The sequence below is a fragment of the Strongylocentrotus purpuratus genome, unplaced genomic scaffold (genome assembly GCF_000002235.5).
Source record: "Strongylocentrotus purpuratus isolate Spur 01 unplaced genomic scaffold, Spur_5.0 spur5_scaffold_11, whole genome shotgun sequence".
In the NCBI taxonomy this organism is placed as follows: Eukaryota; Metazoa; Echinodermata; class Echinoidea; order Camarodonta; family Strongylocentrotidae; genus Strongylocentrotus; species Strongylocentrotus purpuratus.
The window spans coordinates 99852-120241 of NW_022145596.1; the positions used below are offsets into that span (position 1 = coordinate 99852).

The following is a 20390-nucleotide window of genomic DNA, read 5'->3' on the forward strand; positions in this document are numbered from 1 at the left end:
TTTACATTGAAAATGGCAATGTGCCGGTTTATATGTCTGTATACATTGTTAGTGGCAACGTGCCGGTTTATGACTTTTAAAACACTGAAATTGGCAAGGTGCTGTTCGATATGTCTTTTGCATTTGAAATTGGCAACTTGCAAGTTGATATGACTTCATACATTGAAAATCGCAAGGTGCCGGTTGATATGTCTTCCTACATTGGTAATGGCAACGTGCCGGTTGAGATGTCTTTATACATTGAAAATGTCAATGTGCCTTTTTTATATGTTTGTATACATTGTTAATGGCAACATGCTGGTTCATTAGCCTTAAAACACTGAAATTGGCAACGTGCCGGTTAATATGTCTTTATACATTGAAAAATGGCAACATGGCGGTTGTTATGTCTCTTTACATTGAAAATGGCAATGTGCCATTTATAAGTCTGTATACATTGTTAATGGCAACATGCTGGTTCATTAGCCTTAAAACTCTGAAATTGGCAATGTGCCGGTTAATATGGCTCTTTACATTGAAAATGGCAACATGCCGGTTGCTATGTCTCTTTACATTGAAAACGGCAACATGCCGGTTTTTATGTCTCTTTACATTGAAAATTGGCAACGTGCCGGTTGATATGTCTTTTGCATTTGAAATTGGCAACGTGCAAGTTAATATGACTTCATACATTGAAATTGGCAATGTCTCGGTTAATATTTCTCTTTACATTGAAAATTGGCAACGTGCCAATTTAAATGTCTCTTTACATTGAAAATTGGCAACGTGCCGGTTGATATGTCTTCATACATTGAAAATGTCAATGTGCTTTTTTATATGTTTGAATACATTGTTAATGGCAACATGCTGGTTCATTAGCCTTAAAAGACTGAAATTGGCAATGTGCCAGTTAATATGTCTCTTTACATTGAAAATAGGCAACGTGCTGGTTGATATGTCTTTATACATTGAAAAATGGCAACATGCTGGTTGTTATGTCTCTTTACATTGAAAATAGGCAATGTGCCGGTTAATATGGCCCTTTACGTTAAAAACGGCAACATGCTGGTTGTTATGTCTCTTTACATTTAAAATGGGCAACGTGCCGGTTGATATGTCTTCGTGCATTGTTAATGGCAACATGCCTTTTCCTAAGTATTTAAACACTCAAATTGGCAACGTGCACTGTTGATAAGTCTCTTTACATTAAAAATGGCAATGTGCAAGTTTGTATGTCTGTATACATTGTTAGTGGCAACGTGCCGGTTTGTGAGTTTTAAAACACTGAAATTGGCAAGGTGCTGTTCGATATGTTTTTTGCATTTAAAATTCGCAACGTGCAAGTTGATATGACTTCATACATTGAAATTGGCAACGTGCCAATTTAAATGTCTCTTTACATTGAAAATTGGCAACGTGCCGGTTGAAATGTCTGTATACATTGTTAGTGGCAACGTGCCTTTTTCTAAGTATTTAAACACTGAAATTGGCAACGTGCCTGTTGATAAGTCTCTTTACATTGAAAATGGCAATGTGCCGGTTTATATGTCTGTATACATTGTTAGTGGCAACGTGCCGGTTTATGACTTTTAAAACACTGAAATTGGCAAGGTGCTGTTCGATATGTCTTTTGCATTTGAAATTGGCAACTTGCAAGTTGATATGACTTCATACATTGAAAATCGCAAGGTGCCGGTTGATATGTCTTCCTACATTGGTAATGGCAACGTGCCGGTTGAGATGTCTTTATACATTGAAAATGTCAATGTGCCTTTTTTATATGTTTGTATACATTGTTAATGGCAACATGCTGGTTCATTAGCCTTAAAACACTGAAATTGGCAACGTGCCGGTTAATATGTCTTTATACATTGAAAAATGGCAACATGGCGGTTGTTATGTCTCTTTACATTGAAAATGGCAATGTGCCATTTATAAGTCTGTATACATTGTTAATGGCAACATGCTGGTTCATTAGCCTTAAAACTCTGAAATTGGCAATGTGCCGGTTAATATGGCTCTTTACATTGAAAATGGCAACATGCCGGTTGCTATGTCTCTTTACATTGAAAACGGCAACATGCCGGTTTTTATGTCTCTTTACATTGAAAATTGGCAACGTGCCGGTTGATATGTCTTTTGCATTTGAAATTGGCAACGTGCAAGTTAATATGACTTCATACATTGAAATTGGCAATGTCTCGGTTAATATTTCTCTTTACATTGAAAATTGGCAACGTGCCAATTTAAATGTCTCTTTACATTGAAAATTGGCAACGTGCCGATTGATATGTCTTCATACATTGAAATTGGCAACGTGCCAATTTAAATGTCTCTTTACATTGAAAATTGGCAACGTGCCGGTTTATATGTCTGTATACATTGTTAGTGGCAACGTGCCGGTTTATGAGTTTAAAAACACTGAAATTGGCAAGGTGCTGTTCGATATGTCTTTATACATTGAAAAATGGCAACATGCTGGTTGTTATGTCTCTTTACATTGAAAATGGCAATGTGCCGTTTATATGTCTGTATACATTGTTAATGGCAACATGCTGGTTCATTAGCCTTAAAACACTGAAATTGGCAATGTGCCGGTTAATATGGCTCTTTACATTGGTAATGGCAACGTGCCGGTTGCTTTACATTGAAAACGGCAACATGCCGGTTGTTATGTCTCTTTACATTGAAAATTGGCAACGTGCCGGTTGATATGTCTTCGTGCATTATTAATGGCAACATGCCTTTTCCTAAGTATTTAAACACTGAAATTGGCAACGTGCCTGTTGATAAGTCTCTTTACATTGAAAATGGCAATGTGCCAGTTTATATGTCTGTATACATTGTTAGTGGCAACGTGCCAGTTTGTGAGTTTTAAAACACTGAAATTGGCAAGGTGCTGTTCGAAATGTCTTTTGCATTTGAAATTGGCAACGTGCAAGTTGATGTGACTTCATGAATTGAAATTTACAATGTCTTGGTTAATATGTCTCTTTACATTGAAAATTGGCAACGTGCCTATTGATAAGTCTCTTTACACTGAAAATGGCAATGTGCCAGTTTATATGTCTGTATACATTGTTAGTGACAACGTGCCGGTTTATGAGTTTTAAAACACTGAAATTGGCAAGGTGCTGTTCGATATGTCTTTTGCATTTGAAATTGGCAACGTGCAAGTTGATATGACTTCATACATTGAAAATGGCAGGGTGCCGGTTGATATGTCTTCCTACATTGGTAATGGCAACGTGCCGGTTGAGATGTCTTTATACATTGAAAATGTCAATGTGCTTTTTTATATGTTTGAATACATTGTTAATGGCAACATGCTGGTTCATTAGCCTTAAAACACTGAAATTGGCAATGTGCCGGTTAATATGGCTCTTTACATTGAAAATGGCAACATGCCGGTTGCTTTACATTGAAAACGGCAACATGCCGGTTGTTTTGCTCTTTACATTGAAAATTGGCAACGTGCCGGTTGATATGTCTTCGTGCATTGTTAATGGCAACATGCCTTTTCCTAAGTATTTAAACACTAAAATTGGCAACGTGCACTGTTGATAAGTCTCTTTACATTAAAAATGGCAATGTGCAAGTTTGTATGTCTGTATACATTGTTAGTGGCAACGTGCCGGTTTGTGACTTTTAAAACACTGAAATTGGCAAGGTGCTGTTCGATATGTTTTTTGCATTTGAAATTGGCAACGTGCAAGTTGATATGACTTCATACATTGAAAAAACGCAAGGTGCCGGTTGATATGTCTTCCTACATTATTAATAGCAACGTGCCTTTTCCTAAGTATTTAAACACTGAAATTGGCAACGTGCCTGTTGATAAGTCTCTTTACATTGAAAATGGCAATGTGCCAGTTTATATATCTGTATACATTGTTAGTGACAACGTGCCGGTTTGTGAGTTTTAAAACACTGAAATTAGCAAGGTGCTGTTCGATATGTCTTTTGCATTTGAAATTGGCAACGTGCAAGTTGATATGACTTCATACATTGAAATTGGCAATGTCTCGGTTAATATTTCTCTTTACATTGAAAATTGGCAACGTGCCAATTTAAATGTGTCTTTACATTGAAAATTGGCAACGTGCCGGTTGATATGTCTTCATACATTATTAGTGGCAACGTGCCTTTTACTAAGTATTTAAACACTGAAATTGGCAACGTGCCTGTTGATCAGTCTCTTTACATTAAAAATGGCAATGTGCCGGTTTATATGTCTGTATACATTGTTAGTGGCAACGTGCCGGTTTATGAGTTTTAAAACACTGAAATTGGCAAGGGCTGTTCGATATGTCTTTTGCATTTGAAATTGGCAACGTGCAAGTTGATATGACTTCATACATTGAAAATGGCAAGGTGCCGGTTGATATGTCTTCCTACATTGGTAATGGCAACGTGCCGGTTGAGATGTCTTTATACATTAAAAATGTCAATGTGCCTTTTTATATGTTTGTATACATTGTTAATGGCAACATGCTGGTTCATTAGCCTTAAAACACTGAAATTGGCAATGTGCCGGTTAATATGTCTCTTTACATTGAAAATAGGCAACGTGCTGGTTAATATGTCCTTTAAATTAAAAATTGACAATGCGCCGGTTAAAATGTGTTTATACATTGTTAGTGGCAACGGACCTTTTCATTAGTATTAAAACTCTGAAATTGGCAAGGTGTCGGTTGATATGTCTTCATACATTGTTAATGGCAATGTGCCTTTTCGTTACTATTAAACACTGAAATTGGCAAGGTGTCGGTTGATATGTCTTTATACACTGAAAATGGCAACGTGCCGGTTGATATGTCTTTTGCATTAAAAATTGCCAATGCGCCAATTGACATGTCTTCATACATTGAAAATAGCAATGCTGCTGTTGCTATGTCTCTTTACATTGAAAACGGCAACATGCCGGTTGTTATGTGTCTTTACACTGAAAACGGCAACATGCCGGTTGTTATGTCTCTTTACATTGAAAATTGGCAACGTGCCAATGAAATGTCTCTTTACATTGAAAATGGCAATGTGCCGGTTTATATGTCTGTATACATTGTTAGTGGCAACGTGCCGGTTTATGAGTTTTAAAACACTGAAATTGGCAAGGTGCTGTTCGATATGTCTTTTGCATTTGAAATTGGCAACGTGCAAGTTGATATGACTTCATACATTGAAAATGGCAAGGTGCCGGTTGATATGTCTTCCTACATTGGTAATGGCAACGTGCCGGTTGAGATGTCTTTATACATTGAAAATGTCAATGTGCCTTTTTATATGTCTGTATACATTGTTAATGGCAACATGCTGGTTCTTTAGCCTTAAAACACTGAAATTGGCAATGTGCCGGTTAATATGGCTCTTTACATTGAAAACGGCAACATGCCGGTTGTTATGTCTCTTTACATTGAAAATTGGCAACGTGCTGGTTGATATGTCTTTTACATTAAAAAATGGTAACGTGCCGGTTGATATGTCTTTATACATTGAAAAATGGCAACATGCCTGTTGTTATGTCTCTTTACATTGAAAATGGCAATGTGCCGTTTATATGTCTGAATATATTGTTAATGGCAACATGCTGGTTCATTAGCCTTAAAGCACTGAAATTGGCAATGGGCCGGTTAATATGTCTCTTTACATTGAAAATTGGCAACGTGCTGGTTGATATGTCTTTTACATTAAAAAAATGGTAACGTGCCGGTTGATATGTCTTTATACATTGAAAAATGGCAACATGCCTGTTGTTATGTCTCTTTACATTGAAAATGGCAATGTGCCGTTTATATGTCTGTATACATTGTTAATGGCAACATGCTGGTTCATTAGCCTTAAAGCACTGAAATTGGCAATGTGCCGGTTAATATGGCCCTTTACGTTGAAAACGGCAACATGCCGGTTGTTATGTCTCTTTACGTTAAAACTGCAACATGCCGGTTGTTATGTCTCTTTACATTGAAAATTGGCAACGTGCCGGTTGATATGTCTTCGTGCATTGTTAATGGCAACGTGCCTTTTCCTAAGTATTTAAACACTGAAATTGGCAACGTGCCTGTTGATAAGTCTCTTTACATTGAAAATGGCAATGTGCCAGTTTATATGTCTTCGTACATTAAAATTCGCAATGTCTCGGTTAATATGTCTCTTTACATTGAAAATTGGCAAAGTGCCTATTGATAAGTCTCTTTACACTGAAAATGGCAATGTGCCAGTTTATATGTCTGTATACATTGTTAGTGACAACGTGCCGGTTTGTGAGTTTTAAAACACTGAAATTGGCAAGTTGCTGTTCGATATGTCCTTTGCATTTGAAATTGGCAACGTGCAAGTTGATATGACTTCATACATTGAAATTGGCAATGTCTCGGTTAATATTTCTCTTTACATTGAAAATTGGCAACGTGCCAATTTAAATGTCTCTTTACATTGAAAATTGGCAACGTGCCGGTTGAAATGTCTGTATACATTGTTAGTGGCAATGTGCCTTTTCCTAAGTATTTAAACACTGAAATTGGCAACGTGCCTGTTGATAAGTCTCTTGACATTGAAAATGGCAATGTGCCAGTTTATATGTCTGTATACATTGTTAGTGGCAACGTGCCGGTTTGTGAGTTTTAAAACACTGAAATTGGCAAGGTGCTGTTTATATGTCTTTTGCATCTGAAATTGGCAACGTGCAAGTTGATATGACTTCATATATTGAAATTGGCAATGTCTCGGTTAATATTTCTCTTTACATTGAAAATTGGCAACGTGCCAATTTAAATGTGTCTTTACATTGAAAATTGGCAACGTGCCGGTTGATATGTCTTCATACATTATTAGTGGCAACGTGCCTTTTCCTAAGTATTTAAACACTGAAATTGGCAACGTGCCTGTTGATCAGTCTCTTTACATTGAAAATGGCAATGTGCCGGTTTATATGTCCGATACATTGTTAGTGGCAACGTGCCGGTTTGTGAGTTTTAAAACACTGAAATTGGCAAGGTGCTGTTCGATATGTCTTTTGCATTTGAAATTGGCAACGTGCAAGTTGATATGACTTCATACATTGAAAATGGCAGGGTGCCGGTTGATATGTCTTCCTACATTGGTAATGGCAACGTGCCGGTTGAGATGTTTTTATACATTGAAAATGTCAATGTGCTTTTTTATATGTTTGAATACATTGTTAATGGCAACATGCTGGTTCATTAGCCTTAAAACACTGAAATTGGCAATGTGCCAGTTAATATGTCTCTTTACATTGAAAATAGGCAACGTGCTGGTTGATATGTCTTTATACATTGAAAAATGGCAACATGCTGGTTGTTATGTCTCTTTACATTGAAAATGGCAATGTGCCGTTTATATGTCTGTATACATTGTTAATGGCAACATGCTCGTTCATTAGCCTTAAAACACTGAAATTGGCAATGTGCCGGTTAATATGGCTCTTTACATTGAAAATGGCAACATGCCGGTTGCTTTACATTGAAAACGGCAACATGCCGGTTGTTATGTCTCTTTACATTGAAAATTGGCAATGTGCCGGTTGATATGTCTTCGTGCATTGGTAATGGCAACGTGCCGTTGAGATGTCTTTATACATTGAAAATGGCAACTTGCCTGTTGATCAGTCTCTTTACATTAAAAATGGCAATGTGCCGGTTTATATGGCTGTATACATTGTTAGTGTCAACGTGCCGGTTTATGAGTTTTAAAACACTGAAATTGGCAAGGTGCTGTTCGATATGTCTTTTGCATTTGAAATTGGCAATGTGCAAGTTGATATGACTTCATACATTGAAAATGGCAAGGTGCCGGTTGATATGTCTTCCTACATTGGAAATGGCAACGTGCCGGTTGAGATGTCTTTGTTAATGTGATCGTTTATGAGAGTTAGTTTATCTGACAAAAAGGAGTATTCTGACTTACGTCATGGGCTGAAATAGTGCCATCTACGCTTTCCTAATTCCGACATAGCAGTAGCAACGAATTGGATGTTCGCTCCGAAATCTTGTCCTAAATTACACCTGTTATTGATACGAAGCCAACCCGTTTGCAACAATAAGGAGGCAAGAAGGTTCGTTAATTCGATATATTAATGTATAACGAGTATAAATAGTATAAATAATGAGAAATGATGATATGAATGTAATCTAATATGCTTAAGTGATAATGAATGGTGTGTGTAGTATTAGTGTATGCACGGACACGTATGATACCGTATACGGCTGTAGTGGACGTTATATATATGCAAATTAGATGCACGTAAAACAGGTATACGATATATACGATATAGAGTGTAAGCTAGGGTGCTACGTAAGGCAATGTTAATTGTATGCACGTAAATAGGTATACGATATTAACGATACGAATGACGTGTCCGCTATAAGAAGGACGCAGTCATTGATATGCGTTATGCTAATAAGTCTTTGTGATTCAAACTATCTACCACGAATATTGGTCACGTGACTTGAGTGAAGGTATTGTTTATAGATAATTGCATATACACAAATGATTAGAGACAAAGAGAAGAAATTCATTTGTTATTAATCACTGCATTTAATAGGCGAACTGATGATATTATTTATACACATGTATTCGAAAATGCCTGTATGAACAATTACTTATAATCTGTTCTTTTTCTTTATCATGTTTTGTTCATACAGTTTTCACGGAGCAAGTGTGATGGAATTAGTTGACATAGAATAAATTAGCAAGTCAACCCTACTACGACTTTTCATTGACTGTTTCTTCAGTCTTTATACATTGAAAATGTCAATGTGCCTTTTTATATGTTTGTATACATTGTTAATGGCAACATGCTGGTTCATTAGCCTTAAAACACTGAAATTGGCAATGTGCCGGTTAATATGTCTCTTTACATTGAAAATAGGCAACGTGCTGGTTAATATGTCCTTTAAATTAAAATTGACAATGCGCCGGTTAAAATGTGTTTATACATTGTTAGTGGCAAGGGACCTTTTCATTAGTATTAAAACTCTGAAATTGGCAAGGTGTCGGTTGATATGTCTTCATACATTGTTAATGGCATGTGCCTTTTCGTTAGTATTAAAACACTGAAATTGGCAAGGTGTCGGTTGATATGTCTTCATACACTGAAAATGGCAACGTGCCGGTTGATATGTCTTTTGCATTAAAAATTGCCAATGCGCCAATTGACATGTCTTCATACATTGAAAATAGCAATGCTGCTGTTGCTATGTCTCTTTACATTGAAAACGGCAACATGCCGGTTGTTATGTCTCTTTACACTGAAAACGGCAACATGCCGGTTGTTATGTCTCTTTACATTGAAAATTGGCAACGTGCCAATAAAATGTCTCTTTACATTGAAAATGGCAATGTGCTGGTTTATATGTCTGTATACATTGTTAGTGGCAACGTGCCGGTTTATGAGTTTTAAAACACTGAAATTGGCAAGGTGCTGTTCGATATGTCTTTTGCATTTGAAATTGGCAACGTGCAAGTTGATATGACTTCATACATTGAAAATGGCAAGGTGCCGGTTGATATGTCTTCCTACATTGGTAATGGCAACGTGCCGGTTGAGATGTTTTTATACATTGAAAATGTCAATGTGCCTTTTTATATGTCTGTATACATTGTTAATGGCAACATGCTGGTTCTTTAGCCTTAAAACACTGAAATTGGCAATGTGCCGGTTAATATGGCTCTTTACATTGAAAACGGCAACATGCCGGTTGTTATGTCTCTTTACATTGAAAATTGGCAACGTGCTGGTTGATATGTCTTTTACATTAAAAAATGGTAACGTGCCGGTTGATATGTCTTTATACATTGAAAAATGGCAACATGCCTGTTATGTCTCTTTACATTGAAAATGGCAATGTGCCGTTTATATGTCTGAATACATTGTTAATGGCAACATGCTGGTTCATTAGCCTTAAAGCACTGAAATTGGCAATGGGCCGGTTAATATGTCTCTTTACATTGAAAATTGGCAACGTGCTGGTTGATATGTCTTTTACATTAAAAAAATGGTAACGTGCCGGTTGATATGTCTTTATACATTGAAAAATGGCAACATGCCTGTTGTTATGTCTCTTTACATTGAAAATGGCAATGTGCCGTTTATATGTCTGTATACATTGTTAATGGCAACATGCTGGTTCATTAGCCTTAAAGCACTGAAATTGGCAATGTGCCGGTTAATATGGCCCTTTACGTTGAAAACGGCAACATGCCGGTTGTTATGTCTCTTTACGTTGAAAACGGCAACATGTCGGTTGTTATGTCTTCGTACATTGTTAATGGCAACGTGTTTTTTCCTAAGTATTTAAACACTGAAATTGGCAACGTGCCGGTTGAGATGTCTTTATACATTGAAAATGGCAACTTGCCTGTTGATCAGTCTCTTTACATTAAAAATGGCAATGTGCCGGTTTATATGTCTGTATACATTGTTAGTGTCAACGTGCCGGTTTATGAGTTTTAAAACACTGAAATTGGCAAGGTGCTGTTCGATATGTCTTTTGCATTTGAAATTGGCAATGTGCAAGTTGATATGACTTCATACATTGAAAATGGCAAGGTGCCGGTTGATATGTCTTCCTACATTGGTAATGGCAACGTGCCGGTTGAGATGTCTTTATACATTGAAAATGTCAATGTGCCTTTTTATATGTTTGTATACATTGTTAATGGCAACATGCTGGTTCTTTAGCCTTAAAACACTGAAATTGGCAATGTGCCGGTTAATATGTCTCTTTACATTGAAAATAGGCAACGTGCTGGTTAATATGTCCTTTAAATTAAAAATTTACAATGCGCCGGTTAAAATGTGTTCATACATTGTTAGTGGCAACGGACCTTTTCATTAGTATTAAAACTCTGAAATTGGCAGGTGTCGGTTGATATGTCTTCATACACTGAAAATGGCAACGTGCCGGTTGATATGTCTTTTGCATTACAAATTGCCAATGTGCCAATTGAAATGTCTTTACACATTGAAATTAGCAACATGGCTGTTGATATGTCTCTTTACATTGAAAATGGCAACATACCGGTTGTTATGTCTCTTTACATTGAAAATGGCAAGGTGCCGGTTGATATGTCTTCCTACATTGGTAATGGCAACGTGCCGGTTGAGATGTCTTTATACATTGAAAATGTCAATGTGCCTTTTTATATGTCTGTATACATTGTTAATGGCAACATGCTGGTTCTTTAGCCTTAAAACACTGAAATTGGCAATGTGCCGGTTAATATGGCTCTTTACATTGAAAACGGCAACATGCCGATTATGTCTCTTTACATTGAAAATTGGCAACGTGCTGGTTGATATGTCTTCGTACATTATTAATGGCAACGTGCCTTTTCCTAAGTATTTGAACACTGAAATTGGCAACGTGCCTGTTGATAAGTCTCTTTACATTGAAAATGGCAATGTGCCAGTTTATATGTCTGTATACATTGTTAGTGGCAACGTGCCTGTTTGTGAGTTTTAAAACACTGAAATTGGCAAGGTGCTGTTCGATATGTCTTTTGCATTTGAAATTGGCAACGTGCAAGTTGATATGACTTCATACATTGAAATTGGCAATATCTCGGTTAATATGTCTCTTTACATTGAAAATTGGCAATGTGCCGGTTGATATGTCTGTATACATTGTTAGTGGCAACGTGCCTTTTCCTAAGTATTTAAACACTGAAATTGGCAACGTGCCTGTTGATAAGTCTCTTTAGTTGAAAATTGCAATGTGCCGGTTTATATGTCTGTATACATTGTTAGTGGCAACGTGCCGGTTTATGAGTTTTAAAACACTGAAATTGGCAAGGTGCTGTTCGATATGTCTTTTGCATTTGAAATTGGCAACGTGCAAGTTGATATGACTTCATACATTGAAAATGGCAAGGTGCCGGTTGATATGTCTTCCTACATTGGTAATGGCAACGTGCCGGTTGAGATGTCTTTATACATTGAAAATGTCAATGTGCCTTTTTATATGTTTGTGTACATTGTTAATGGCAACATGCTGGTTCATAAGCCTTAAAACACTGAAATTGGCAATGTGCCGGTTAATATGTCTCTTTACATTGAAAAGTGGCAACGTGCTGGTTGATATGTCTTTATACATTGAAAAATGGCAACATGCTGGTTGTTATGTCTCTTTACATTGAAAATGGCAATGTGCCGTTTATATGTCTGTATACATTGTTAATGGTAACATGCTGGTTCATTAGCCTTAAAGCACTGAAATTGGCAATGTGCCGGTTAATATGGCCCTTTACGTTGAAAACGGCAACATGCCGGTTGTTATGTCTCTTTACATTGAAAATTGGCAACGTGCCGGTTGATATGTCTTCGTACATTGTTAATGGCAACGTGCCTTTTCGTAAGTATTTAAACACTGAAATTGGCAACGTGCCTGTTGATAAGTCTCTTTACATTGAAAATGGCAATGTGCCAGTTTATATGTCTGTATACATTGTTAGTGGCAACATGCCGGTTTGTGAGTTTTAAAACACTGAAATTGGCAAGGTGCTGTTCGATATGTCTTTTGCATTTGAAATTGGCAACGTGCAAGTTGATATGACTTCATACATTGAAATTGGCAATATCTCGGTTAATATGTCTCTTTACATTGAAAATTGGCAATGTGCCGGTTGATATGTCTGTATACATTGTTAGTGGCAACGTGCCTTTTCCTAAGTATTTAAACACTGAAATTGGCAACGTGCCTGTTGATAAGTCTCTTTAGTTGAAATTTGCAATGTGCCGGTTTATATGTCTGTATACATTGTAAGCGGCAACGTGCCGGTTTATGAGTTTTAAAACACTGAAATTGGCAAGGTGCTGTTCGATATGTCTTTTGCATTTGAAATTGGCAACGTGCAAGTTGATATGACTTCATACATTGAAAATGGCAAGGTGCCGGTTGATATGTCTTCCTACATTGGTAATGGCAACGTGCCGGTTGAGATGTCTTTATACATTGAAAATGTCAATGTGCCTTTTTATATGTTTGTGTACATTGTTAATGGCAACATGCTGGTTCATAAGCCTTAAAACACTGAAATTGGCAATGTGCCGGTTAATATGGCCCTTTACGTTGAAAACGGCAACATGCCGGTTGTTATGTCTCTTTACATTGAAAATTGGCAACGTGCCGGTTGATATGTCTTCGTACGTTGTTAATGGCAACGTGCCTTTTCCTAAGTATTTATTAGCCTTAAAGTGGCAACGTGCCGGTTTATGAGTTTTAAAACACTGAAATTGGCAAGGTGCTGTTCGATATGTCTTCCTACATTGGTAATGGCAACGTGCCGGTTGAGATGTCTTTATACATTGAAAATGTCAATGTGCCTTTTTATATGTTTATATACATTGTTTATGGCAACATGCTGGTTCATTAGCCTTAAAACACTGAAATTGGCAATGTGCCAGTTAATATGTCTCTTTACATTGAAAATAGGCAACCTGCCATGGCAACGTGCAAGTTGAGATGTCTTTATACATTGAAAAATGGCAACGTGGCTGTTGATATGTCTCTGTACATTAAAAATGGTAACATGTTGGTTGTTATTTCTCTTTGCATTGAAAATGGCAACATGCCGGTTGATATGTCTTTTGCATTAAAAATTGCCAACGCGCCAATTGACATGTCTTCATACATTGAAAATAGCAAGCTGCTGTTGATATGTCTCTTTACATTGAAAACGGGAACATGCCGGTTGTTATGTCTCTTTACATTGAAAACGGCAACATGCCGGTTGTTATGTCTCTTTACATTGAAAACGGCAACATGCCGGTTGTTATGTCTCTTTACATTGAAAATTGGCAACGTGCCGGTTGATATGTCTTCATACATTGTAAATGGCAACGTGCCTTTTCCTAAGTATTTAAGCACTGAAATTGGCAACGTTTCTGTTGATAAGTCTCTTTACATTGAAAATGGCAATGTGCCAGTTTATATGTCTGTATACATTGTTAGTGGCAACGTGCCGGTTTGTGAGTTTTAAAACACTGAAATTGGCAAATCGAGCAGCCCGAAAATGACGAGCGGGGGGTTGAGAACAACCAAATGATTTTTTTTTTTGCGGGGGGGGGGGGGGGGGGGGGGGCCTTAGTCTTAAAACACATGGATCTTGATCTTACTTCTTTTTATAAAATGTAGCAATCACCTTAAAGAATAATTCATGTACCACTAGAATATTTCAAATCAACCAAAAAAAACATTTTAACCAGTATTTCGGTAGAGTACATGGAACCCAAGTCGGACTTGGGGTCGAGTAGTTTAATCACAAGTCGCATTTATGTTGATTGAGAGTGTATTTAAACTTGCAATATCTCTTTATAGAGGTAATATTTTGAGCTCATATTTGGAATATAGTATAGTGACATAGAAATGAGCATAGAAAGATAAGGAAATCAGGGTAGTACTAGCCCCGACACCATGTGTGTTGTCCCATATACGTCTATCTGTGTAAGTGATTGTTACTTTACCAAGACTCTGCCAAATTTATGATGATTTTGATGAGTCTAGAACCTTGCATTACACACCATTACTTACATGCTCTATCATCAACTTTTCTGATCCATTCGACACCTTTTCTTTCACAACGCAATCGCATTACCAGTACTCAAGTTTATCTTTAAAAGCAATGTTATACTTGCATGATGATTGTAATACATCTTTGTCATTAGATTAATTAATTTTTCTAATTTGTTTTCCTTTTGTTTGCTGTGGAGATTCTGAAACAAATACATGGTGACGGTCAGGGTACCATGCAGTACCTCACCAGCATACTGAACGAGTGGGGCCAGTAACACCGCGCGTGAGGGTCTCCACTCTCACCTGCTCCATGCCGTCCCATCACATCGTTGCGGCATCAGGCCCTTTCAGATGAATATTTAAGCATAATTACATCCTAAAACTTACCAACACTCAAATCAGTATCAATAATTTTAAGCTGAGTGCCTGAGCTAATCCCTTTTTTGTAAAAACTTTATCACATCAACCTTTGACGATTGTTTTTGTATGATACTTTCTTTTCTGTGTATACTCTAGCAATACATTTACATTATAAGTAACATTATAAGTGATCTACATTCTAAGCAATATTTGTTTTTTGTTTTTTCTTTATTTTGCAGGTTTACCTCCTTTCCTTTGCTGTCCAGTGGAATAGCAGGATGGAAAGGCTAAAAGTGGCGGAGAAAAAGGGCAAAACGACAACAACCACCGTCCCACGCCAAATACAGTGCATGAATGACCACGCTGAGATCCTGTTTGGCAAGGATCATCTCTTTTAGCCAAACTTTGTCGCCCCCATGCAGCCACCTACCGAAGCTGAAGAGGAGGAGCTACTCGGCGTCGAGTTTGCTTTCTCCCAGTCTTCAAAGTCCTTTTCATCAAAGGCATATTACATGGAAAAAGGTGAAAAATACTTTCACAGGTTGTGTATGTGTGGAAATTTTCAAACTGGTGTTGGTATCACATCCCCAATGCCCCATGTTTTAAAACCGTATTTACTCTGAGCCTGATATCATCAATGTCGTTTTAATTGATTTGATGATGATTTCATGTCATGTTCTATATCTGATTTCCCTACAGTTGGAGAGGAGGACTGAAATGAAGCAGAGGTAGATTCATGCCTGAATTCTAATGTTTTACCATGATACCTTATTGTTTGTTTTTCTTTCTTTGATCTGTTTTTCCTACAGCCGAAGAGGAGCATAAGGCTGAAGACGAAGAGGTTGACAAGAAGGACGAAGACGAAGGCATTGAAGACGATGCAGCCAATGATGCTCCTGTAATTTCAGCATCTAGCCACATGGATGCCGTCAGCGCTCACCACACCGTCCTGACGAAGGAAGAGCAAGTCAGAGAGGAGATCAGCCCCGTTATGCAGGATGTCCTGATGAGCAACCGCCACTTACACTTGCCTGGTTTCGAGCAAATTGAAGCCCTCGCCTTGCATCTGGTTAAGCTGACAGAAGGGAGCAGCATCTTATCCCAGCAGAGATAAGAGAGCAAATTTACAAAGCTAAAAGTGAGCTAGCAACGCATGATCGATCTGTTTGCAACTTTGTTAAAAAGTACGAGAGCAAGTGGGGCTACACTTTGTTTGGATGTTGCCTCAGGCCAGAATCATCACACTCAAGCGCCGCCCAAAAGACCAAATTTGGGTGTATGGGCAGGCAGCCCAAATCACGGAGGAGTCAAGGGTACCTGGTCATCCAGCTGCTTAAGAATCTGCCGTCTATTTAGGGCTTGTCTCCAACCAAGACCGCCACTAACATCAGGACAAGGTACAAGAGGATCTGTGACAGGCATATTTGTGATGACCCAGTCCTCGCCACACTAAATCTCCCCCTTCCAAACATCAACTCCAAATCAATTACGAATTTCATCGGCAAGCAAGAGAAGCGATCAATTTCCTTGCAACCACTCAACCCAAACTCCTCCCACATAGCAAAGTCCTTTCTTTTGATCCCCTTCCGGCACCTGTCGAGCTTCCAGAGATGTAGCCGAACCCAGGGTATGCACAGGTTAAGTACAGTGTCGTACCTCATGAGTCTGGCAAGCGTCAGGGTGAGAAGAGGCACTCACTCATCGATGAACCAGGGACTTCTTCATCTACAAGGCATGTCACAGCACCTTGCACATCTACAGTGCCTACATCTCCTGCTGGTGACGAACCAAAACCTAAGTTACCCATTATTACCCCCAAGGTAGCAGGTATACCAATTCTTGTTGTTTTACCCTCACAACCCACAGCACGTTCGATTTCATTACCTTCCACAAGTGGTATCCCCTTAGAGATCCATCCCATAAACCATGTGCGGCTTGCAAAGTGCCAAAATGTGGAGGACTGAGAAAACGGTCCATCAAAGCCAAATACACTTGGGAGCAAGCAAAAAATATTCACCATCTGCGGAAAATCAAAAAGGTCAACAACTCTGGGCTTTGACAATGAGTATGAAAGTTACGAGGCTTTTAAAAGGAATGTTGATGAAGAGTTGGAGAGAAGGAGGGGTGCATTTGAAAAATGAGTTTTTTACATGTTGGTTTTCAGGCAGAAGGTCCCAATGACGTTACTAGATCATGCTGAATTATGACATGATTATAATACCTTGTATTTCAGGGATGTAGTCCTTGAACTTTGATTGACATGATTACTAATATCATTATGCCACCTTGTATTTCAGGTCTATATTGCTTGAACTTCATTTTTAAAGACATGATTCTAAATATAAAAATGTCACTTTTTAGGGATGTAGTATTGACTGTTTTTTAATCAATTTGTCAAATCATTCGTTTGTTGATGGAGTATTGCTTTATTCAGTGATTTCTATATCATATTTTAAACAAACATGATGTCCATCAGTGTGATATAATTTACATTTCAAGTACAATACATGATACTCATTCTGTATAGAATAAGACAATACATAGGATAATGTTACTCATTTTTAATATGATATAGGAGTGATACAGCGTAAGCATCAGTACAGTATTGATGCAACTCTTTATTCTTGCAATGGCTCTTTGTATTAGTGACTTGATATATAATGCCATGATATGACTGTATTCTTGCTATAGTTCTTTTTATGCACTGATTTATAATAAAGTGCCTTGATATGATACTGTATTCTTGTCATGGCTCTTGTTAGGAGGTAAAGTATAATGAAATACATTGGTATAATTATCTTTTTAGCTCAATTATGTGACTCTGTTTTCATGAAACATAATGTTTTGAAGCATCACTTTAAAATGTCTGTAAACTATTAAGCACTTGTGTGTATCTGATCAGATCAATAACTTGCCATGATTGATGTGTCCAATATAAAGAACACACAACCTAATATTTACCTTGTATTTTGTATATTATATTTGTTTCCAATGTATGCAATTGATAGAGAGAGTAAATTGAAATGGAGAAAGAGAGATAGAATGAAAGAGAGATGGAGAGAATTGAAATATAGAAAGAGAGAAAGAAAGAAAAAGAGATAGAGAGAAAGTTGGAGAGAAGAAAGAAAAAGCAGAGGCAAGAGTATTATAAACAGATAGCTGAACATTTAGAAAGAGAGAGAGAGAAAGAAAGAAAAAGAACGAGAGAGGAAAAGAAAAGGAGATAGACAGAATGAAAGAAAGATGGAGAGAAGAAAAAAAAGGAGAGGAAAGAGTATGTATAAACAGATAGCTGAAGCGTTACAAAGAGAGAGAAAGAAAGAAAAAAAAGAGAGAGAAAGAAAAAGAAAGAGAGAGAGAGAGAGAGAAAGAAAAAGAACAAGAGAGAGAGAGAGAGAGAGAGAAAGGAAGAAAAAGAAAGTTAAAGAGAAAGAAAGAAAAGGAAAGATAGAGAGAAATGTAAAAAGACAGATATAGATTGAGAAAAAAAGGGGAAATAGTTTTCATTTACAAAATATATATTAACAAAATAATAAAGGAAAGCATGAACAACACCAAAATGACATTAGAACTTAAGTAAGGTTGGCTAATTTTGATTTGAAAAGTATCAGAAAAAGGATGTAAAAAAGAGCAAATTTATTAATTAATTATTAAAATTGTGTAAATGGGTGAATTGTTTCTTTAAAGCAAGAGAAGAACCTGGTTTTTGTCTCAGTTGGTCAAGTAACCATAGTGCAAGCAATTTTTGGCCGCAATTGGCAGGCTTCGCCGCGGTAATCGAAGAGGACGTTCACCACGAAAAGGTCCTTGGAGGCGCTTTTCGACGTACCGCGATCACTAGTGATCGACCCGAGCAGAGGACCTCCCAGGGGTCGTTCGCCATTTCCAAGGGGTCTCCCATCTTAGTACTGACCGGGCCCTATGCTGCTTGACTTCGGAGATCGGACGAGAACCGGTATGTTCAGCATGGTATGGTTGTAGACATTTGTTTCTTCAATGCTGACCTACAGTATATCATTGTAGATAAGTCAAATCTATTTTTGACATTTTTGAATTTGAATTTATTAACAACAACATATCACAATAATGACAGTACATATGAAAAATCATACAATGCAAAAAATAATACTGATACATGTATACATAACATAAGAGTAATGTCGATTGAACAGTAATGGTTTGAAAACGATATTTTTTAGACATACATCTGCATACTATTAAATGTACAAAAGATATATACGTAAATATGTATATTACTGTGTTTAGGTGAAGTTGTTAATGGGAACTAGAAGTTAGCACAAGTGCTAGTCGAGCCTAGTTCCATTCTTTGGCAAGATTTTTTCTGTTAATTTGTTTTTACATATGAATGTAAAACTTGTTTGTTTTGTATTTACATATATACAACAAAATAATACAATATCATGTAACTTTTTTTCTTTACTAAAATGAAAAAATAACAATAAAAAAGCTTAAGCGTTAAAGCATTATATTGAAAGAAGACAAATCTTTGAAAAAATAAAATCATCAATGTGTTCATAAAAATGAAAAGGATGTACTAATAAAAATAATCATACACATGTACGTACATGCACAAATCCTGTAAAAGCTTAAGGCCGCTATAATCGTTAACAAGGAAGTGTATACATATATAAAAGGAAGACAAGTAATATAAAAAGAAATTAGGAAGGGGATGGGATTGAGCCCACGTCATTTACATTGAAGGTAGGTGGAAAGATGTCTCCGAAAAGATAACCTTGATGCTTTAAATCTAATTTCATCTGGCAGATCATTCCACAGCTTTGTTCCTACATACGAAATACAAAATTGCCCCCGCGTTGTCTTACATTTTGGTTGATAAAGTAAGCCACTTTCTTTTCTCCTAGTTGCATATCTGTGCTGTATCATCTGACAATAATCCACTAAAGAGTGTGGATGCCAACAAACACATCGTGGTAGAAAATGATTACAATATGGAAAGCCAGTGGCAGATCCAGGAAGGGGGCCCGGACCACCTCCCGTGAGAAAAAAATACAGTTAAAAACAGGTTAATTTTACCCTTTTTTGGAGATGGGCTCTCCCCCCTGGCGCTCAAAGGAGGGGGGGGGGGGTGCAATATTTCAAATTTCCGAGGGCCCCCCCCCCAAAAAAAAATAGTGCTCCTTACCCCCCCCCCCCCCCCCCCTCGCTTATTTACCGGCTGGCTATTTCGCTGCTAAATATTTTCTCACGAATTGGGCCCCCTCTCTGGCCCCCTCCCCTTCCGCCGACTGGATCCGCCCCTGCACTCAGTAGTTTTGTCTTATTATCTGTTGTGATTTTGTGGAATAAACCTTGGAAGGAAATTGTGCAATATTTGGAACACTTGATCACATTAGAGGATTCATGCCCGGGTTAGCCCTCTACACACATAAAGTCGGCAAGTAATTATTCATTTTCTTTGTGCATACTACCAGACGCGTACGCAGAGGGGGGGGGGCAGTGTTTGGGGGTTAACCCCCCCCCCCCCTTTTGTGTTGTTTT

General features: G+C 37.6%; 1 protein-coding gene and 1 long non-coding RNA gene across 2 annotated transcripts; both read left to right on the plus strand.

Annotated features, from left to right (window-relative positions):
• Positions 1-7848: 7848 nt before the first annotated feature.
• LOC115922136 lies at positions 7849-8730 on the plus strand. The gene is made up of 2 exons (XR_004063328.1): positions 7849-8050; positions 8640-8730. It is a non-coding gene; the product is annotated as an uncharacterized LOC115922136 (long non-coding RNA).
• Positions 8731-15098: 6368 nt separating this feature from the next.
• Positions 15099-15984, plus strand: LOC115922341. Its single transcript, XM_030981222.1, has 2 exons — positions 15099-15392; positions 15680-15984. Exons 1-2 carry the CDS (start codon positions 15287-15289, stop codon positions 15982-15984), a joined length of 411 nt encoding a protein of 136 aa, XP_030837082.1. The 5' UTR covers positions 15099-15286.
• The last annotated feature ends 4406 nt before the right edge of the window (positions 15985-20390 follow it).

Bases quoted from the DNA above. Each gene is read 5' to 3' on its own strand.
- LOC115922341 (XM_030981222.1), top strand. From the start codon at position 15,287: ATGCAGCCACCTACCGAAGCTGAAGAGGAGGAGCTACTCGGCGTCGAG. The intron at 15,393-15,679 runs GTGAAAAATACT...TTTTTCCTACAG, and splicing joins GGCATATTACATGGAAAAAG to CCGAAGAGGAGCATAAGGCT.